Here is a 21772-nt window from a genome sequence, read left to right as displayed (position 1 = left end):
AGTAAAACATACCATAAAGTTCAAAAGCTAGGTGGCAGAATTATGGGAAGGATGTGAATTACAACAGATTTATGCTAAAAAAAATATAAACTCTCACAGATAATGTACCTTCTGGTGCAACAAACCAGTTTCCAAAAATGTACATCACAATTAAAAGATTAAATGCTATAAATCAGAATTAGGCCATACATCAAGGTTAAATTAACCTTTCTTTACCTGCAAAATCATGGAATCCGTGGAAGCTATCGTCATCCACCCTACAGGCTTCCATTAGGCTGCTGAAGAGAGTACCGATAGGATCAAGTGGATGACCGACCCAACCTTCAAGATTGGTTATTGAGGTTAATCCTTTGTGAAGCAGCTCTATAAAGTGGAATGCGAAAAAACTAGTCAGATGAACATAGCAGTTCCAAACAAAACAGCACACTGTTTCTGCCAAATAGTACATTACACTTTTAAATGCACATCTTCCATGAAACCCAAACATGATTAGAAACACATGAATGCACAGGCGTGTAAGGTTTTAAAAACATGCTTCAGGGTGTGGATCAAGGAAAGAAAACACTATTCTTGGTGTTTGACTTAGAACTGCAGAGAATAGCTGTGGGTCAGAACAGGTGCGGCGTAAGCTTTCCCTACTGTTTTAGGTACTATGTCACTTTATGCTTAATAGTACGAGGCGACATACTTATGTGAAATCATGCCTGGTCTTATGCAAAAAAGACGGAAACATTTTAAGGGGCACAGAGAGAAATGGAATGCAAATCTATGCATTCCATTTGTATGAATAATATATAGATATAAATATTTATTGAAGGCATAAATTCTAGCAATGGCATTTCCTTTTAAAAACATCAAGAGATGCTGGCAGAAAGTCTGTAGTTTGTGACCCAAATTTATAAAATGGGCTTCTTCAAATAAAAAATGCATTACAATTTGAGATGGAAAGATGAAATCATTCAGTTTAGTTTCATTGTTACATTAAATGCTATTTCAAAAGCACGGAAGACTGAAAGAAACTGGCAAAATTAACAATTTATGCACTCACTAACCACATGAAAACTAAAATCTGCAAATCAATATTCAAGCAATTTGAAAACAATGTATTCAGTGGATCTCCAATTTTACCTTCCAATTGACTAATCAAGCATCAGACCGCGTGTGATTTATTGATGGGCCTTGGGATGCAAATCCTTTTGCCAGGTTTTATAGTGTTGGCAAATAAGCGAGGGCCCGAAAGTCCTGACTCCGTATTCACTATTTACGGCTTATACAAAGATCTACAAACAATACTAAATCCTCAGTTGAGGTGCCTCAAGTGCAGGTTTGGTTCTCTCGGTATCTAATCACTTTACCTACAGCACAGGTTAATAGAATTGTGTTTGTTATTTAATAGCACACTTTGATTAACAGGGAATTCTTTTGGGTGCTGCACAGGAAATCTAAAACCAACCATGAATTTAAAAATATCCTTCTTGCTTCTTGTCACTTTCAGCGCATCGGGATCTGCTTAGAGTAGGAATTTTTAAGCAAACTAGAATTATGCTTTGATTCTGTCAGGACTGGAAGCGAGGATTATGCCTTCTTTTCTTCACTTTATTATTACAGCAGCCAAACAGACTACATTTCCCATCAACCTATGGGAAATAAGTAGTCAAAACAAATTGTCCAATCAGGAGTCCTGGGTCCACCAATCGGGGTCCTGCCGCTCCTAGATAGTCTGCCTTCACGGTCCCTTCCTCCTCTTTCTTTGCTGCTCAGCAGCCGAGATAAGTGTTCCTAGGTTTCTCTTGTTTACCATGATGTGTTAATTGCTCTGTTGCGTATGTTATGCAAATGTGCTGCGGCGAGCTTGTATTGCTTAATTGTTAGTGCGTTTGAGCTTCGTCGCGCGCTCTGTGCTGTTTAGACGATTGTTCTTTCCTCTCACGGAGTGAGGTGTGACGGGCTCGTCAGGCACGGTTCACCATGAGTTTCACCTAACTCGTTTTTCTTTTGTTAAGGAATCCTGATGCGCTTTAATCGCCTCACCTTTTGTTCGCATTGAATAGGACGAACGCTGTCCTGTTTTCAGCTACAGGAGGAGTCGCGCGCCCACGTAGCTAGTCTGGTGTGCCCGCACTCCTCCGCTCGTCAGGGGGCACAGGAGGAGTTTGCACTCAGACCGCGCATTTTAAGCTCTGAAGAGCCTGTGCGCGCTCCGTAGTTCGAGCTTGTCTAGCCCGAGGCTCTGACCCAGAGCGTGCCGTGTGCGTTTTTCTAGAGATAAATGGACACTCTGTGGTATCCCTCTCCACTTGTCATTATTCCGTGGAGTCTGTACAGACTAATTACACCCTCTGGGTCCTCGAGGCTTGACTTTCAGCACCTCCCAGGCCAGCTGTGACTCTACATATATTTTTGATAATCACCAGACACAGGTCCTTGGGGTTTTCACCCCTTCTTTAACTTACACACGAGTTCCTCGCTGACATTTCCAGCTGCCACCCAGCCTTCCTAAAAATTAAGCGTGTCGCCCAAGATGTGACACTGACACACACATATATATATATATATATCATCAACTCCGCAGTCGAGCAGCAGCAGGAGCACAGCACGTACGAACACGGACCATAGGATAAGTGCAAATTAATTTATTTTGTGCAGTATGTCGCCATAACGTTTCGGCTCGTCCGAGCCTTGTTCACATGACATATATATATATGCCCTCCTCCGACCCCTGGTTTTCTGTTATGGTCGGCCGGTCATCATGGAGTTTGAATATGATGATGCTTACGGAGAGGAAAATGCCCTGACCTCTCTCTCCAGTGGGACAAGGACTTCTATGAGGCGGTGGATGACTTGATTTATCGAGCTGTTGGAGAAGCAATGACTCCACTGGAGGAACGCCTTACTCAGAGGATTGATCAAGCACTGGCGCGCTTTGCTAATCTACCGGGCCCCCCCCCGCCTTTCGTTCCCGCAACTACACCCCTGACTGACCCATCTCCTCCGCCAGCTAAGCGCCCACGCGAAACCGGGATGGATTCTACCACCTTTGACAGGCTGAAACAGGCCTTTCTCGGTACTCAACTGGCCCTACCACCGGTGACTCCACCTCTGCCACATCTCCGAGTCCGGTAACTCCTGAACCAGGCCCATCCTGTCCAAATACTCAGTCACAATTCCAGATATTTCCGACATGTTTGACCCGGAGGAAATAGTCCATCCAGCGGATAAGGTGGTGGATTACGTGGCACTACGTATTGGAAAACCCTTGGACAAAGACGCCCGCAATTTTCTTTGGGCGGAGTGCCCTCGCCCCTTGTTGGCAGACAAAGTGGCTTTGACCCCAGAGATAGACGCATGCATGGCTACCTTCCTGCAAAATATCATGCGAGACCCCAAGAAGGGAATCGACAGATCCTGGCGGGCTTGCCAGGACAAGCTTCTGGATGTCCTTGGCCCTCTGATACAAATTTGGGATATGCCCGAAGAGGCCAAGTCATCAGGTTCCCTCATCTCTCCGGAGATATTGTCTGGCTGGGCCCAGAGGGCTGTCGTTTTTCTTGGTAACGCCAATTGCGTGATTTCAACAGAGCGCAGGCGTTCTCTCCTGATCAAAGTGGACCCCAAGCTTGGAGATCTTGTAGAGGCTGGAGCATTGGCTCAAGGTAGTTTGTTTGGAGAACAGCTCGTGAACGAGTTGGGGGAAGTTCATCAATACGTTCACCTCACTTGACAAGGCCCAATTTACCATCAAACGGGTTTTTCCCCGGGTTTTCTGCGGGGCCGGTCGAGGCAGGGTCCGCTCGACCGGCTGTGGTTCTAACAACCAGCAGAGGGCAAGGCTCTACCAGAGGTCAATACCAGGACCAGTCCTGTTTCGGAAACTTCTATCAGACGAGAGGAAGAAGAGGCAAAGGTTGAGGCTTCCGAGGAGCTGAGTCTTCTTCCACCTGGTGAGTCTGCTCCCTTCTTCCAAACTAAAAATAGGGGGGAGGCTGGGGAATTTTTTCGAGGCATGGACTTCGGTCACGGGGACCCATGGGTGTTACAGACCATTCAGGGATTTCACATAGAATACTTGGAGACTCCCTATCAAAGCTCCAGACCTCCTCCTCTCCAGTTCTCCCACCACGACTCCACTTTGATAGACGCCAAGGGAGCGATAGTCTGCTCAACCCTGCACCCGCATGGCTTTCTAAGCAATCTGTTCCTTGTAGACAAGATCGTTGGCAGCAAAAGACTGGTCATCAATTTGAGCAGTTTCAACGAGTGGCTTGTCTACCGCCACTTCAAGATGGAGGGCATCCACCTCCTTCGGGATATGCTGCGCCCAAACGACTGGCTCGTCTGTTTAAATCTGAAGGACACGTATTTGGTGATCCCGATCTTCCTGCTACATCAGCGTTTCCTGCAATTTCTTTGGCGAGACCAGGTGTTCGAGTTCGCCTTCCTCCCGTTCGGCCTTTCTTCAGCCCCTTGGTGCTTTACCAAGGTCCTCAAACCTGTAGTGGAATGGTTGAGGGCTAGGGGGAGTTCGGATGATTGTCTATCTCGACGATCTCCTTCTTATGGACTCTTGCTCTCTACGTCTCCATCAACATCTTCAGATGATGGTCAATCTGCTCCAGGGCCTGGGATTTGTCATCAACGAAGCCAAATCGGTGCTCTCTCCCTCTCAGAGTCTGACATTTCTGGGCTTCGTCATCGACTCAAGGTCCTCCACTCTCAGTCTCCCATCCCGAACGATTTCGAAGATTCGTCACGAGCTGAGACGAACCCTGGTCAAGTCCCATGTGTCTCTCAAGGACCTTGCTCGGATAGTCGGCCTGCATTCTGCCTCCATCCAAGCGATCTTCCCGGGGCCCCTTCATTATCGGGCGTTGCAGCGCCTCAAGGCTTTCTACCCGCGGAAAGGGTGTCCTTACTCTTGCAAGGTGATTCAGTCGACAGAAGCGAGAGAGGAGATTCAGTAGTGGCTCCAGCACATGGAAGCCTGGAACGGTCGTGCAATTTTCGGGTCCGCGCCAGACTTAGAATCAGACGCCAGCAACCTGGGATGGGGTGCCAGGTGCGGCGATTTTTCTACAGGAGGCTTGTGGTCTCCAGATGAACACAGTTTGCAGATCAACTGCCAAGAGCTTCTGGCGGGATCCTTTGTGGCTCAATGTTGGACGAGAGATTGCATTCAATCCTCAGTTCTCCTCAAAATGGACAACATCTCAGCGGTCTGCTACATCACCTGGGAGGTACCAGGTCCAAAGCACTTTCCGATCTTGCGGTGAGCTTCTGGCAATACTGCCTGGATCACCACGTCTCAGTGACAGCGGAATATCTTCCGGGCTGCGAGAACCTGGTGGCGGATTTCCAGTGTCACAATTTTCGGGATTCCAGTCTTTGGAAACTGGACCCAGGGGTATTTTTCTCTCTGTCCGACCTATGGGTGCCGTTCTCAATCGGCCTCTTTGCCTCGAGACTAGACCATCAGTTACCCCGGTACTTCAGCTGGAGGCCGGATCCCCTGGCGGTAGCCACGGATGCTTTCCTCCAGGATTGGACACAGGACCTGGGGTACGCTTTTCCCCAGTTTGCGATGTTAACTCGCGTCACAGCTCAGGTCCGCCATCAGAAGGCGGAATTGGTGATCCCCTCTCCTCTATGGAGATCTCATGTGTGGTTTCCAGTTCTTCTGGAACTTTCCTGGGATTCTCCAATCCTACTCCCCCTGTTTCCTCGTCTTCGCCTCAGTCCCGATGAGGAACTTCATCCTCTGATTCTGCAGAACTCATTCCCTCTGGTCGCATGGAGGATTTCAGGAGTCGATGGGAAGTCCCGGGCCTTTCGGCACAAGCTGAGGAACTCATGGTCAAAGCAATGGCAGACAGTACTGTCAAGCGATATAGATCCGCTTGGGGTAGGTGGTCCCGTTGGTGTCTGCGACAGGGTTCCAATCCCTTGGACGCAGATGTGGTCCACATCCTGAACTTATTAGCCCATATGGCTTCGAAGGGCCTGGCCTATCGGTCCATAAACACCTTTAGTTCAGCCATTTCGGCAGGTCACGCGCCTATCGGCGGTTCTCCTGTGGGGGAGCATCCCCTTGTTTGTAAGTTGCTTAGAGGTATTCGTCTTTCTCTGCCCCCGGAGCCTCGTTACTCTGCCCTATGGGACGTAAACCAGGTTCTGAACCTGTTTTTATCCTGGCAACCCAATCGTTTCCTTTCTAGGAAAGAATTATCCGCCAAGCTGGCAATGTTGCTTTGCTTGGTTTCTTGCAGGCATGTTTCAGATGTCAGGGCTTTTGATGTTTCTTCCAGGATGTTTACACCATCGGGGGTATTCTTTACCCTTCACCGTAGGACGAAATGTCTCACTAGAGTAATTTCATACCCTGAGTTTCCTGACTGACCTAAGCCGTGCGTGGTTCGTTGCCTAAAGGCTTATGAGATGACAGAGGAATTCCGGGCGAACGCCAACTCCTCACTGCGCTCTGCAAGCCCTTTAAGGCGGTTTCCTCCCCTACCATCGCCAGATGGGTTAGGTGGGTTACGCAGGAAGCAGGCATCAACCTTCGGATGTTCTGCGCCCACTCGGTTAGAGAAGCAATGGCTTCAAAAGAATTTGGCTTGGGTGCCCGTTTGGCAGATGTCTTCAACGCGGCTGATTGGTCTTCAGACTACACCTTTAAGAGGTTTTACTTCAAGCCTGTGCTAGATATGGCTCACCTCGTGGTGAGCAAGCTTTAAACTAGCATAATCCTCGCCTCCAGTCCTGACAAAGAATGAAAAATGTCCTAGCTAACGTAACAGAAAGTTTCAATTCTATTAAGGACTCGGAGGCGAGGATTATCCCATCCTAGGGATCATTGAAAGAGTCCTGCCCAGTATGTCAGTAAGTAAAACGCTTTGGGGTTATTTGCATGTGGTGGGTTTGCAGATGTTCTGTCTGTGATTAACAATGCTGGATTTGCAATCTATTTTCAGTTAGACTTCCCAGCCTTTATCTGGATGTGTTTCATGCAAGACAATGTTCATAAGATTAGATTTGTATTCTGCTGCCTCATATTCCCTTTTGTGAATTGATGGCTCCCTTTACTCCTGTAGATTCAGACTCTGTGAAATGACGCATGAGAATTGGTTCCCGGCTATCTTCGTGCTCAGAAAGAGGAGGAAGGGACAGTGAAGGCAGACTATCTAGGAGCAGCAGGACCCTGATTGGTGGACCCAGGACTCCTGATTGGCCAATTTGTTTTGACTACTTATTTCCCCTAGGTTGATGGGAAATGTAATCTGTTGCTGTTTGGCTGCTGTGATAATAAAGTGAAGAAAAGAAGGCATAACCCTCGCCTCAGAGTCCTTAATAGAATTTAAACTTTCCGTTACATTAGCTAGGAAATTTTTCATTAGTCATGTTAGTCCATTTGCTTTGTAACCCATGACAATCACTTTCCTCAAGATTTCTAAAATTGTATTTCATTGGAGTCATACCATCGGAAAAGAGTCAACATTCCATTCTAACTAATTTAGTTGAGAAAGGTGAGTTACAAATCCCGAGTTTACTTTTTTCATAGAAAAATGTGTCTTTCAATCGCTGCAATATACTTTATTTGGTCAAATGAGAACTGTGAAAAATTCTTCAACCAAGTTCCAACCACATCTTCCAGCTCACTTCAGGAATTTTGAAGTGGTTTCTATAATGTAAACTATTCTCAACATTCTCAAAAGAAAAAAAACACGTGAGAATGCAAATGTAATTTGTACATAGTAGTAAGCCATTTGAGCTGAATGTTCTCTGCCCTTAGTTTGTGTTGATTTAAATCTACAAAACATGGTAAAGCAATCTGAATCTTTGCCTTTTAAGAAACCATTCACTTCGCTGTCTTGTAACATTCCTCATTTGTGTAGAAACACATCAAGGTGTGAGCTTGTGATGATTACCAAATTGCAGCAAATATCAAAGTAAACAAGAAATGCAAGAAAAAGCAGTAGCAGAATTAACATATGGTTAAACAAGTAGACAAGAGTTCCATCATAAACCCCTATCTCAACTCTTATCCTAAAAGCATTACATTCTGAAGGCGTGACTATGCATCAAGATTATTAATTTGCTGCCATGTTTCAATGCCGACCTGCTACATAGGACTTATGTTGATAATATGTAAATGAGGGAAAAGCCACAACTCTTTGACATTGTTCAATAAACATTAGCTTCCAAATCTTCTGTTTTGTTGTGCTTGAACTCCAATTTTAATGGTTTGACCACTTCTGTGATCACACAGATTGGGTTTTGATTCACATAGGATAACCATCCCCATTCCACAGATTTTTTTCAAACAAGGCTTCCCCTATGCAAGATCTGCTGTCTTTGTCAATGTTTTTTGGCCATGCCGTACAACAGCGTGACTGTTGTTCAACATGGCTGAAAGTCCCAAAAAGAAAAAAAAGGCTATGATAGTGTACAATGTAAAACATGGTTAAAAAAACACAAAAAACACATGGATAGAGCAAACCACTCTCGTGAGATGTGTGGATGGGACAACACATGGTAGGGACACAGCAAAGACTCGAACTGGTGTTCTGTACAGTCAGAGCACCACTTCAATTGTTACAAGCTAACACAGAGAATAGTGCCTTTGAAATGCAACCTGTCGGCAGCCAACGAAAATGTAAGATGACCGACAATCACTGATGGGCTAACATCCTGCACTCATTTCTATGCTGCAAGAGTGAAAGCCCCCACCGGGCTGGCAAAACTTTCATCCCTCTTCCCACTTCCAAACCCAGGGCTCTGGGTGCAGAGTTGGCCGCATCCTCAGCAAGGGCTATGGAGCACTGGTTGAACGTATAGGAAGCTTCTGGTCAGTGACTGGGAATAGGGCCCTCCTCTTACAGTCTCCCCTTTCCACCTTAGCTACTCCCAGACTGGCATTGTTATTGGCACAGGGATCAGGCTGACCCAGCTCTGTTTGTTGAGCCAGTGCAGCCAGTAGAAATCCAGTTGACATTGCAGGCTGATCAGCTCCAGGCATCAAGTGACAAAGTTAGAAACGACACAATCGGGCCAATCTAACACGAGCTATTACACGTAAGGACACAGGGCTAAGTAGGCGGCACTGGGATAGACTGTCATTCCATCAGCAGTCATTGTAGGTGAAGGCAAAGAATCAATGGGCACTGGGGGCAGATTGTACGAATGTAATACCCTACTAAAAGTGAAGACCGAGCCAAATAGGGGGCCACTGTCGGCAAACTAGGCCAAACTTAATTTAGTGAAAGCACAAAGCTAAGGGCCACTGGTAGTATACTGGGCCAATCCACTATTAGCTATTATAGGTGAAGGCACAGAGCTAAGCAAGAGGCACTGGGGGCAGTCTGGTACATCCAACATTAGCTATTATATAGAAGGGTAAATAGCCCAAGGACACTTTGTACAGGACGTGCACAGTAATGACAGGAGATCTCAGAGGTACAGGGTATAGGCCACAAACCTGGTTATCCTGTTAATTAGTGGGAGCCTTTTGGCCATTTCTGTTCCTTAGAGAGCAAGGGGAATACAGAGTTAGAAGACTAAGAAGGTCTATTGTTAAAATCCATCCCATTATCACTCCTCTCCTCACTCTCTGCTTTTAAAAGCTTCTATTGTTGTGAGCAACCTGAAGAGAGAAGGTGCGGTTTATATTCTAGAAGAATAAGTGCCTAAAATGGACCCCATGACAACCAAAGCATGGCGGAATGGAATGTTATTTGGCAATTATGTCACTTCGAGTACTTCTGCGCATTGCTTTATGTTGCTTTATTGTATGTGGGATCTCATGATTGTCTCCACCCGTCGGGAAAGATTTATGGGTTAATGTAGCTACTTCAAAGCGGGTCATTAAAAATGGCTCCTTTAAAAATGGCCACTCACTCACCATGGTGATTTGGTGTGAATTCTGTCATTGCAATAAGATTTACAGTCAGTGTTCTAATCCAAAGAGAGCTTGGCGAGACATAACCATGGTTGGCACCACATGTGTCTCTGCCCTCCACCAAACATTCTGATATGAAAGTAAAATGTAAACATGCAAACATAGGAAAACCTCCAACATATGAATGAACTAAGGCACATGAAATGTCCTTCAGGAGGCTGAACCCCCATATTCAGAAAAAGCTGCCATTTACCAAGTAGTTATACCTGCTTCTTTAATAACCTGCCACCATTTTTTCCCCAAGGAATTTCCTCCTCGCCCCCTTAAACATACATGTAACTCCACATTACCACCCCCATGCTTTGTTATTCCTGTATTGAAGAACTTCTCAATAAGCCCATCTGATTCTTCCAGCTATATAATCTGTTGGAAATATACCCTCCGTTTAACATATCCCTTTGTTAATGTAAGTAACCTCAGCAATAGCTTGGTGGCCCTGGTGCAGGCGAAACCCCCAGCAGAATTAAGCCTTTTAAGCTCCTCCGGGCGATAAAAAGAGATCTATATATTCTGGTTTAAAAAGCGAATGGCAAACCTATCTTAAGGCGGGTACTCAATAAATGGCCATCATGAGAGAAGATTAAACAAATGAGTGCCTAGAGGTAGATTAACGAACTGTGAGAGCTGTATGGAAATGATATCCTATAGCTTTTGCTTGTTGCCTTTCTCTCTCTGAAAACAGTTAGTAATGGTGAATAAAAAAAATTAAAAAAAGGATTGGCAATGCTAATGGGTCTGTCTTTAAAGGAATGGTGTATGGTAATGTCAAGAATTACAAGTAAATAGCATGGGATCTGCTATGTATTTTTTGTGGAAGCAAAGAACTGTAGAAAAATATTGGTGTAGGTTACAAGATCAGGTGACAGTTGCACTGTCAAACCAGACCTAATATCCCATGTATCTTAATGTCTGCCCTCATCTTGTCAGTGCTGCTGCCAGAGAAAAACAAATTATCTGGTTATCTAAGACACTTTAATAGCATTCCAATGTCCGTGTGCGCCCCAAAACTTCAAGCTTAGGCAGCTGGATAAATCAAATTAACGACCATAGCGGTGTGCACGGCAAGCATTTTTGTGGAAGCACACACCTTCTACCCAATCAAAACATGTACTGCTGACTCCCAACATGTGGGGCAAGCCAAATCCCCTCTCTAGTGAAGTTCCCAATTGTCTGGCGACAGCTGCGCTGTCAAGTCAGACCATAAAAAAACAATGCATCTCTCGAACAGCCGAGAAAAGATGCAGCTTAGCTAGCTAGGTTGCTGTTTTTTTATATACCGATTAACAATTTTCCCATGCAATGTGCCTGCACGCTGCTTTCCATGGCCTTCTTAGAAGCCCTGTTCCCCCAGCGGGGGCGAGGGTGGAAGTTATCACCAGGGTTTACCCTGTATCCAGGTGGATGTTCTCTTTCAAACCTTTCACAAACACTAAGACTACACTTTGCGGTAAGCCTTACCAGGAGTCCCTGGTGGGAGTTCAGGGCATACTGTGCAAGAAAAGCACCTCTCCCAAGCTGATTGCACAAAGGGTCAATGGGGATTTCATGGGTACACCGTGGCATCCTCTGCAGCTCGTAAAGCAAAGCCTAGCCAGCAGCACGCATGGGGAGATGTCAGAATGACAGAGTAAGTTGTGCTCCCAGCTGAAAGGAGTGTCCCTTCTGAGAAATGTTGGCATCCTTCTGCTGAAAACATTTTAGGTCTGCTAAGAAGTACCTCTAATCTCGCACTGAAAGCACTATAGTCTGCTGGGAACCACATGTACTCTCCCCACTGAAACACTGCCGGTCTACTGAGAAGTGTAGTTACTCTCCCATAGAAGGTCGGATGAGAAGTGCAGCTGCTCTGGCTGATTGCATTAATTGTACATCTGCTGAGAAGTCAATGCGCTGGAAGCATCATGGGGCTTCTGAGAAGTGCCTGTACTTTCTCACTGAATGCTTTGTATTACAGCTGACAAATACCTGTAAACTCCCCTAGAAAGCATCCTAGGTCTGCTCATAAGGGTCTGTAATCTTCCACTGAAAGCAAAGTAGACCTTCTGCGAAGTACTATCCCACTGAAAGGTCTGCTGAGAATTGCCTGTAATTGCCCTCTGAAAGCACTGTAGGCTCCCTGAGAAGTGCAACTAGTCTCTCGCTCAGAACAGCGCCTCCCTGAGACACTGCCATTACTGTCCTCCTATTGAAAGTAGAGTCTTTGCCTTGAAGGAGCTTCACTGGCTGCCTATCAAGCAGAGAATAACTTCAAAATCTGTCTTGTCCACAAGGCACTACAAAACAAAGGGCCAAAACCGCTCCAAAATAAACTAAAAGAAATATACCCCCGGCAGAAACCTACCTTCTACTACTGGTAACTATATTCAAGAGCTCAGATACCAAAAAGTCAGACAAGGAGGAAGTACCTTTATGGTCAACACGGCCCGGATATGGCATAAGCTTCCAGCTTCCAGCTTTCCTACGATCTCAATCTGACTTACAAAAATTCAGGAAGGCACTGAAGACCTGGTTATTTTCTCACTAGCGGCCCGCTTCTCAGTTCATCTATCTGCTGTGCCTTACATAGTGGTTTTAGCGCCAGGATACCATTTTTGGTCACAGTGCGCTCTATAAATAACCCATTACATTACATTCTTCATCAAATCACTGCTGCACCCTACAGAAAAGTGCCAGTACAGTCTTTTGCAAACAAAACAAATGTAGAGGACTGACTGTGCAGCCTCATTTATAGCACTGCTTCCAAGAACGTCCAGCAACATGGCTCCATAACCCTACAGGCTTCTTCAAGACTTTCCCCTAAGCAAGAGGGCCTTAATCTTTGCAGAGCTTTTCAACGTTTGAATTTATATATTTCCAAAATAATTATTTGCACCAGAAACACTACATAGCAGAAAAACAGTGCACAAGATCACAGGTGGAGTCCTGGTAACAGAAGTCAGAATAAGACAATGACTATGCATTACATGTAACTTACATAACACCAGGAAATCATTCTAAACAATAGAGCGTGTCATAACCCAAGAGCAGGCAAAGCTGGCTATAAAATATTGATTTAGAAAATTGTGTATTTGCTGAATTCTACAGTATGATTTACCCAAGACCAGTGTGCATCTTGGGACAGTAGTTTCCTAAGTTCCAGGTTGTTTTTACAGACCATTTCCTGCACCACTTAGATCCAGCCCCCAGGAGTTGGATGCTCGGTGTACACTACATCATTGTCAATCCAATATGGTCAACAGCCCAGAATATCCAGGGAGTGTTTCATGCCGACCAATCATCTACTACATACGTTTAACTGGATTTGGTGGGAGGCAGGTGGATCAGCGATGTTAGGTGCTGTACGACACCTAACCAACCTAGAATTCAGTGTGTAAATGGCAAGTCAGAAGTCTACCTTACTCAACAAAACCCCAATAAGACCAGCAGCTTAGAGCCAAAATGGCCATGAAAGACAACGGACCACTGCAGGGCAACTTGTCCCGGAACACTAGGCCCTGCTGTGTTTAAAAACAAGCTCATTTTCTTGTTTACTCTACACACCATGGCCCCTTCTGTTTAAGTCCACGCAGATGGCAGCAGGCAGCCCCTCCGTAAAGAGAGGCACTTGTTTACTGCTACCGTACTTACAAGGCGTGGGGAGGGGGGTGTATCAAGATTACAGTACCCTAAGGCAAAGCACACACAATTAAAAAGTATTCCGCTCATGCAAGACTTAAATCGTCCAATCGGAATATTTCTTGTATACTGCATAAGAAAACAAGCATACATGAACAGAAGTTATCTACTGCTTAAGCGCACACAAGTTTGCATAACATTGGCACAAACAGTATTTCTGGAAGCAACAACGATGGGCAATCAATGACGGGGGATATGGGCAAGCAGTGAGGCAGGAGTGGAGATAGGGTAACAAGCAACGATGACGGGAAGAAAAAATGGTACCTCAAACCCAGCACGAGCAGCTGAAGCACAGTAATTAAGAAGAAACAATCAGTATTTGGTACATGCTCCACGAAGGGATAAACAAAGAAAGTGACAGACTACCACTGACCAATCAGGGTCACGTAAATAAGAGCGACAAAGAAGCTAACTAACAGTAAGCAATGGGCAGGTTCCAAGCCCCTTTCAGTGAAAATATCTCACAAGCAACAGTGCATGGGTATCTCAGACATGGCCTAAAAAGGAGCCACGATGTAAACTATGTCCTAACCTCTAGACAGCCAATTAATAAATGCTGTCCCTGTCAGGAATTAGATGCAGTGATTCACATGCACAGTGACCAGTGCCCAAAACATAAATGGGGATTTGCAGAGTTATGCTTCAACATCAGTTGGGAGGGGGATCCTATCTAACACTCTTCAAGTAGACAGAAAGTCGTATGTTCAATTTGAGTCAAAGACTAGATACATTGCTTTTTAACGAGTGGTGATTTTCTGGAGATTAGGGGGGGAAATTCCAGCCGAGACAGTAAATCAAACTTCTTGTGCAGGAAATTTAGTATGGACACAAGTCAAGAACATCCCACACTATCTGTACTATAAAATATTTCATGCAAAAAGAAAAAACATTACAGTAATTTTTACAAATCCACTTAAGGGAAGAAACTGATGAAATTAATGTTATAATATGTTGACACATAAAATTGGACTAAATCTCTGAACTGGAGAGAATTCATGGTTGTTAGTGAGATGGCATCATATATCTTTGTAAAAAACAAAAAGGTGTTTGAATGCTTGAATTAATCTCATCCACAGGCGTGATTACCAGTGGTTGAGATTCATTCAAGCATTCTATCCATCACTTTTTTTTTAAATACTTTAATCTGTCATCCTATATCTTTGGCCATTAACGCATGTGCTCTTTATATCTTTTGTGTTTCACATCTTACACATGTACAATATGTTCCATGTTTGTTTTGTATCTAGTTTAACACTGGTAACAATGTTTAAATTTAAGGAAGCTTACAAAGAAACTCAAAACCGGGAGCCCATACATATTCCCACAGCGTCTCTCCCAGAAGCAAGTAATCTTCCCTCCTCCTAAACACTCCCTCCTCATGGGCTCCTAAAACGTGGTGTAAATCAACTGAATATCCTGGAATAAAAGGAATTATGGGAGACACGCATTTGGGTGCTGAATGGACAATTAGAAACAGTATCACTCCATCCAATAAGGACTTTTGTTCTCACTTTCAAACCACAATGCTAATACACTATCCAATCGGAGTCCATCCTCTTCAGAATGGTCTTTTCCCATCACTAAAATACTTTAGGGTCTCCGGTACAAAATGCTCCCCTATTATCTTCTGAAAACATACTTGATGGCCATCCTCAACCTTTTTGAACTCTTGGAACACAGTTGACCAAAATATGTCATTAACTACTCTTCTCATACTAACCATCACACACAGTAAATAGCTTTGAACAGTCTCTCAAACTGAATATTTTCCTGCTGCTGTTTGCGCTTTGCTGAGTCCCCTCGAGCTGGATTCCCTCATGGGACTCCCGGACTACACCATCACCTTGCATGACAGGTTTAGGATTCAGCAATCCCCTGTATGTGCACAAAATGTAAAGCTCACCCAATCCACCGCCGCCTCCTACACCCAATTCTAAGCCCAAGTCTTTGATTGTTGAACAGCTATTATTCAGATTGCCCTAGATTCCTCAAACTAAATGTAGTGATCTACAACTAACTCTGCCCTAGGAATGTTTGTGTGCTGTACAGCTCGATTATTACGTTGGGTCAACAATCACTGCTTGAACCAGTTCCTCAATATCTGTAAATCCCACCAGTTTGTCATTTTAAAGTTTAGGCCCTTATTCTGGTTGTGAGCACATGGGAATATCGAAACAGTGTTCCATAAACAATCACTGAAATTGTGCTTAATCTTGCCCTTCCTGTCAATCCCACCTCTCACCATCAGTTACAAATCTAATGATGCTATTAAGTAGTCTAAAGCAAGACATTAACCTGCTACTTTCCAGTCTGTACTCTAGGCTAAAGCTACCATCACCTTAACCCCATGTGTAAACTTGTACTTCTGATCTGCTGTCATGCCTGGAATGTCACAACTCATCCTATCAAGTGCACACACCCTTTGGACTCCATTACAAAATGGCCCTTAAAACATATGCAAACAGAATTTCTATTAGACATGTGAACCACTCACCTTACTTCTCACATACAGTACCCATCTTTACCCACTGACTCAGATTGCTTAAATTTGTAATGTAAATATTGTAAATGTGACTATACCCTAAGCCTCAATGTTTGATCAGTGCCTGACCCACCCGCCATAAAGCCATTTCCCCTTAGTGAGGCTAAAAACATCAGTGGTAAGTTATTTTCCTTTTCCTGGGAGCTGAAATATCCTGTATGCCTCTTCAATAAACTCAGAAGGTCAACTTAGCCAACAAGAACAAAGAACATTTGTAGAGTTATGCTGTGCAGTAAGACAAATTAAACTGCGATTTATGCCAATTAACAAAAGAACATTAAGCCTTGTACTACTTTCCACGTTATGTGGAAAACATTCACAATCTGCTTCTAAAGAAAGTGAAACGGTTTATTCCAGAAAGTGACCTCAGAACTGCTAATTAAGCTCATGTGCGCTTGCACTTTGGCTGTGGTAATGCGCTACTCCATGGCCTCCCAGTCTTTAACACTGGCATTCTACATGTCACAACACTTCTCATCCAGAACCAGGAGAGGTGGAAAGAACAGGGCAGCAGGACTTTTCCATCTATGCACCAAGGATCTGGACCAGTAGCCCCATAATCACCAGGACATCCACAATGCTGCTCAAGTTTAGGAAAGAGTGGAAGAATTGTCCCTTTAAGGTACACTATATCACAACGCAGTAACAAACCAACAACCAGCCTTATTTCCTACCACTCTTGCTTGCATGTTTGCCTTTCACCCTGTAAAGTGTTCTACTGCGTTACTGGCTGGATATGTGCTATACAAATATCACATATACATAGACTAAACTAATTTGTGCAAAACCAAACTCCGTGTGTAGCCAAGTAAAATGGCCTTTCAGATTGTAAGTGGCTGGTCAGGATATTGACACAAATGCCCGAAGTAACTGGACATTGTACTAATTAAAGTGGAAGAATTACATAGTGCCAGCTGCTCAACAAGCAAGGAAAACCATGCACAGCTTGTAAAGCTCAGCAAATTTCTACATAGGACTCCTAACCAGGATGAATTAATAAGCGCTCCCTAAACTTTTTGGCTACTGAAATTTGCTTTCCTCTAGGCTATAAAACAACTAAAGTATGGGAGCCTTAACGCTGTGAAAGTGAATTAGACCGTTATTTTCCTATCCTCGTTATATGTTGGTTCTTATGAATTCAGGGCACGGGCAGCTATCTTTATTCTTGCCTCCCCCATGGCATGTGAGGTCGTGTTCTGATTTTTCAGCAATGAAATCTCACGCCTATTCTACTTTTCACTTTTACGGATTGATGCTTATGAGGAGCTCCCCATGTTTAAATAACTAAATGCAGCATAACATTTCTGACACCGCCTTGGAGTTTGAGAGCTGATAGGGCAGGCTCCTAAGTTTGAGAGGAGTTTTGCCCTACGATAAAATGCCCCCAGAAATAAAAAAATAAAATGGTAATGAAGTTCATTCATTAAAAAATGTTCATCACCCAGTCCCGAACGAAGCATCATGACAGGGCGGGGCGGGGCTGCTGCTCACTGGCAGCAGCAGAAAGTAGGGCACTTTCAGTTTGAAGTGCGCATTTCTTATTGGCTGGCCGTCTTGCGGCCAGCCACACATGTACACTTTAAACCTCTCTAACCTAGCTGTCTTTAGTCTAAAGACAGCCGGGTTAGAGAAAGCAAAAGCCTCCAGTGCTCTTCTGATCGCTGATAGAAGCAGCACCAGGATTGGCTTGTGAGTTTGGAGCCTGCCTGGAGGAGAGAAGAAAAAGAGGTGGATATGCCAGCCGCCACTGAGACAGCCTGTATTAATAAGAGCTCCCTTGCTACATTTTTAAAGTAATGGATGAGTGAACAGATGCCTAGCTATTATTTCTCTATCCATAAGTAAACACATTGATAAGCTTGTGCACATTACATCAGAGTGGGTGGAGCTATACAGTATGCTTCATGATCAAAGTAAACCCACCAACAGTAACTATTGCTCAGCTCTACCAGTCTGCATTGCATTTGCACGAGCGCACATACATGTCGGCTGCTAGTGCAGTAACTTGATTTTCTGTGTTTAGCTCCAGAATATGCAAGTGGAGAAAGACCTACCCTTTTGATGGCCTGAATATGGCCAGTTTAATGGAAAATCTCTGCGGGGGCATAGGAATTGAGGAAACACAGTGATTTCAGTTACAAAATCACCATTTTAGCAGTTAAGTGTTCAGTGAATAAGGTAATAAAAGCCTTTACTGAGTTTCAAAAAAGAAAATGTCCAGATTGTCCCAAAATCCAGCCTAGGTCTTATTGTATGTGTGAATGGAAGTATTGGTGTTGCTTCAAATACAAAATTGATGTTGGACCAGGCAATAGTTTTTGCTGTTCTGTGGCTACAGCGTGGCTGATTTACTTCCAGTGTTGCTTTAATATGCAAAAGATTAGTAATTTCCAATATGTATTAGCTAATGAGTGATCATTAAACATGGCTAAAGTTCATATACACAAGCAATTCAAGTTTAAAAAAAAGCTGGCAACTAGTTTCATCTAATGCATAGTAGGTCTAATGAGTAGTCTATTCATATCGGTTTTAAATTTGTTGCACTCCTAGGAAATGCCTTTGCAAGCTCTATACCGTACTATCTCTACTGTATCAACATTCTTGAGACCTCAAGGAACAAAAGCCTTTTCTGGTACAGACTTTGTAACTGCAGATTCCTCACCTTGAGAGGCCTTGTAGTTTCACAACCAGTCAGTCCTGCCCCAGATGAAACGTTGGCAAACTAAATCTGCATGCCTGCCTCCCTCCTCAGTGTGTGCTGTCAGTGATCTTTGTCCACGCATGACGTGGAGCTCAAAGAAATCCGAATGTCAGAGTGCAGAGCTCCAATATTGGCATCTTATTAATGAACTGTATGGGACTATAGGAGTCAACTCCACAGAACAGAGGGATTTGGGTCTGTGAGGATCGCAGTTAGAGACTACCAGAAAATGTGTTCCCAAAGATAAGTAACTTGCTCTTCTGATAGAGATTTCTAACCGTTGATTGCTTACCTTATGAACGGATACCAAAGTAGTACCTCCCCAGGTGATGGGACTGAAATTACTCAAACCAGAAAATCGTGGCAGTCCAGGCAATGAACGTGTGGAGGGATGCCAATGTAGCAGCCTGGCAAATGTCTAAGACTGCGTGTAACAAGAGGGAGAGAGAGGACTAGTTAGCTAGTCCGAGTCCCCGAGGGTTTATATGTGATTAAACAAAGAGGACTAGCTTAAGTTGACCCAAGTGTTACAGTACTCAAATTAGTTCTGTCACGGGCACCTTGTTGGTGTATTCATGAAGCCCTCACCCACCAACCTAGTTGGTGGCATGCTTCATCATCGGGCCCACCCAGTGACACCTAGTATGTCCCGGGTGTGCTACGACGCCTGATTACAGCGGAGCTGGTATATTGCTGAGAGTGCAGTGAGGTTGGGTGAGATGTGATTTAAAACAGCTTGGTGGTGGTCCCAGTACCCGAGGGTAAATGAAATTTTAATAACTGGGCCGTCACCAGCGGTTAAAAGTAAGGCTACAGGACGCGTGAGGGTGGCGAGTTACTGCCCCCTGCGTCCTTCAGATGGTCGACATGTTTCAGCCAGTGCCTTAGAGTGTTCTGGCTTTCCTCAGGACCGTTTTTTTAAAAAGGTGTGGTGAAATAAAACAGACTTAGTGTTGTGGTACAGACTATGTGATACACTCACTAAGGCGTTTTTCTATATGTGAGAGGGGGATTCCCTTCTCATGCATATGCTTTGGGTTATTAGCCAAGGCTTCCTGGAGGGAAGCGGTAAGGGGATGACCAGACTTTCTGGTCAGTGCCTGCCTTGTACCTGTTGTCCCGCCGTCTGGTCATCCCCTTACCGCTTCCCTCCAGGAAGCCTTGGCTAATAACCCAAAGCATATGCATGAGAAGGGAATCCCCCTCTCACATATAGAAAAACGCCTTAGTAAGTGTATCACATAGTCTGTACCACAACACTAAGTCTGTTTTATTTCACCACACCTTTTTTAAAAAACGGTCCTGAGGAAAGCCAGAACACTCTAAGGCACTGGCTGAAACATGTCGACCATCTGAAGGACGCAGGGGGCAGTAACTCGCCACCCTCACACGTTCTGTAGCCTTACTTTTAACCGCTGGTGACGGCCCAGTTATTAAAATTTAATTTACCCTCGGGTACTGGGACCACCACCAAGCCGTTTTAAATCACAACTCACCCAACCTCACTGCACTCTCAGCAATATACCAGCTCCGCTGTAATCAAGTGTCGTAGCACACCCGGGACATACTAGGTGTCACTGGGTGGGCCCGATGATGAAGCATGCCACCAACTAGGTTGGTGGGTGAGGGCTTCATGAATACACCAACAAGGTGCCCGTGACAGAACTAATTTGAGTACTGTAACACTTGGGTCAACTTAAGCTAGTCCTCTTTGTTTAATCAAATGTCTAAGACTGACATGCATGCGCAGCGCAGTGGAACCAGCCTTTGCTCTGGTGGCATGGGCATGCAAGCCTTCTTGGCGGCTGCTTCTTGACTAGCCCCTAGCAAATCTTTATGCCCAAAACAATCCACAGGGGGAGATGGTGCTCTTATGTACCACTTTCCCAGATTTGGCTCCAAAGAAGCCCAGAAAAATTTGGCATAATAGATGGTCTCTGGTCAGATTGATGAAAACAATCCTAAGAGCATCGTCTTATGATCAAGACAGTGAATCTGCTCCTCTTCCCTGGATGGATGAGGTGAGGCATAGAAAAATGGAAAAGTAATGCATTACCGTATGTGGAAGGGTGTGACTACCTTTGGCAGGAAATCCCTTTTTTTCTTGAGGACCAGTTTGTCCGGAAAGAAAGATGTACAAGGTTGTACAGGACAACAGTGTATTAGTTCAAAAGGAGTGCCCATCAAGTAGGTGATAACCAAACTGATGTCCCACTGCAGCATTACAAAAGGTGTTGGAGATACTTTGATCAGCCCCTTCAAGAAACCCATCACAACCAGCAATTTGAAAATGGATGGCTAATCAGGCAACCGAAGAAAGGTCGAAAGAACCCTTAACTGCTGCCCCAGCAAGGCCTTGCGGGCTAGAGACAAAACAATAAAAAATATCAAAGAAATTAGCTTGCAAAGGCTGTATTTCACAGAAGGAACACTAGACAAACTTCTCCCAGCATACTGTATATAGTTTTGGTGGAAGGGCGCCTGGCTGCCAGAATGACACCAACTATGTTGGGAAAAAGAACGAAAGCCATCAACTATTGTCGTTTAATCTCCAAGCATAGTGGTGTAGGTTGTGCAGACTCTGGTGCAAGACCTGGCCCCTGCTGTTGCAACAGGTAGTCCTCTGGAAGTGGCAGCCGAATCAGAGGACATGTGCTCATGCTGGAGCCTGGTTTTTCTTGATCTTTTTTCAATACTCTGGCCAGAAGAGGGAGGGGCAGACAGGCATACAGGAGTCACAAGCCCCAGTCTAGGTAGAAGTGAACTCCAGCTTCGACACGGAGCGTTTTGTGCAGTGGCAAACAGATTAAGCCAGGGTTCTCTACGTTAATGGAAGACATCTAGTGCCACTTCATAGTTTAACTGTCATTCATGATACACTAGCCAACATCAGCCGAGTTAG

At 44.6% G+C, this 21772-nt stretch overlaps 1 protein-coding gene across 2 annotated transcripts in view; it reads right to left on the bottom strand.

Moving 5' to 3' along the window:
- Nucleotides 1-21772, bottom strand: part of ZSWIM6 (zinc finger SWIM-type containing 6) — a 528445-nt gene that overhangs the window by 103059 nt on the left and 403614 nt on the right. For both annotated transcript variants that reach the window (XM_085631506.1, XM_085631504.1), the window contains exon 8: nt 217-363. In XM_085631506.1, coding sequence (XP_085487632.1) covers nt 217-363 — 147 coding nt within the window. The remainder of the gene's footprint in view (nt 1-216; nt 364-21772) is intronic.

The sequence above is a fragment of the Triturus cristatus genome, chromosome 2_1 (assembly GCF_964204655.1).
Source record: "Triturus cristatus chromosome 2_1, aTriCri1.1, whole genome shotgun sequence".
Taxonomy (NCBI): Eukaryota; Metazoa; Chordata; class Amphibia; order Caudata; family Salamandridae; genus Triturus; species Triturus cristatus.
Note: the sequence above shows the minus strand (reverse complement) of the source record. Positions and strands in the feature narration are given on the sequence as shown.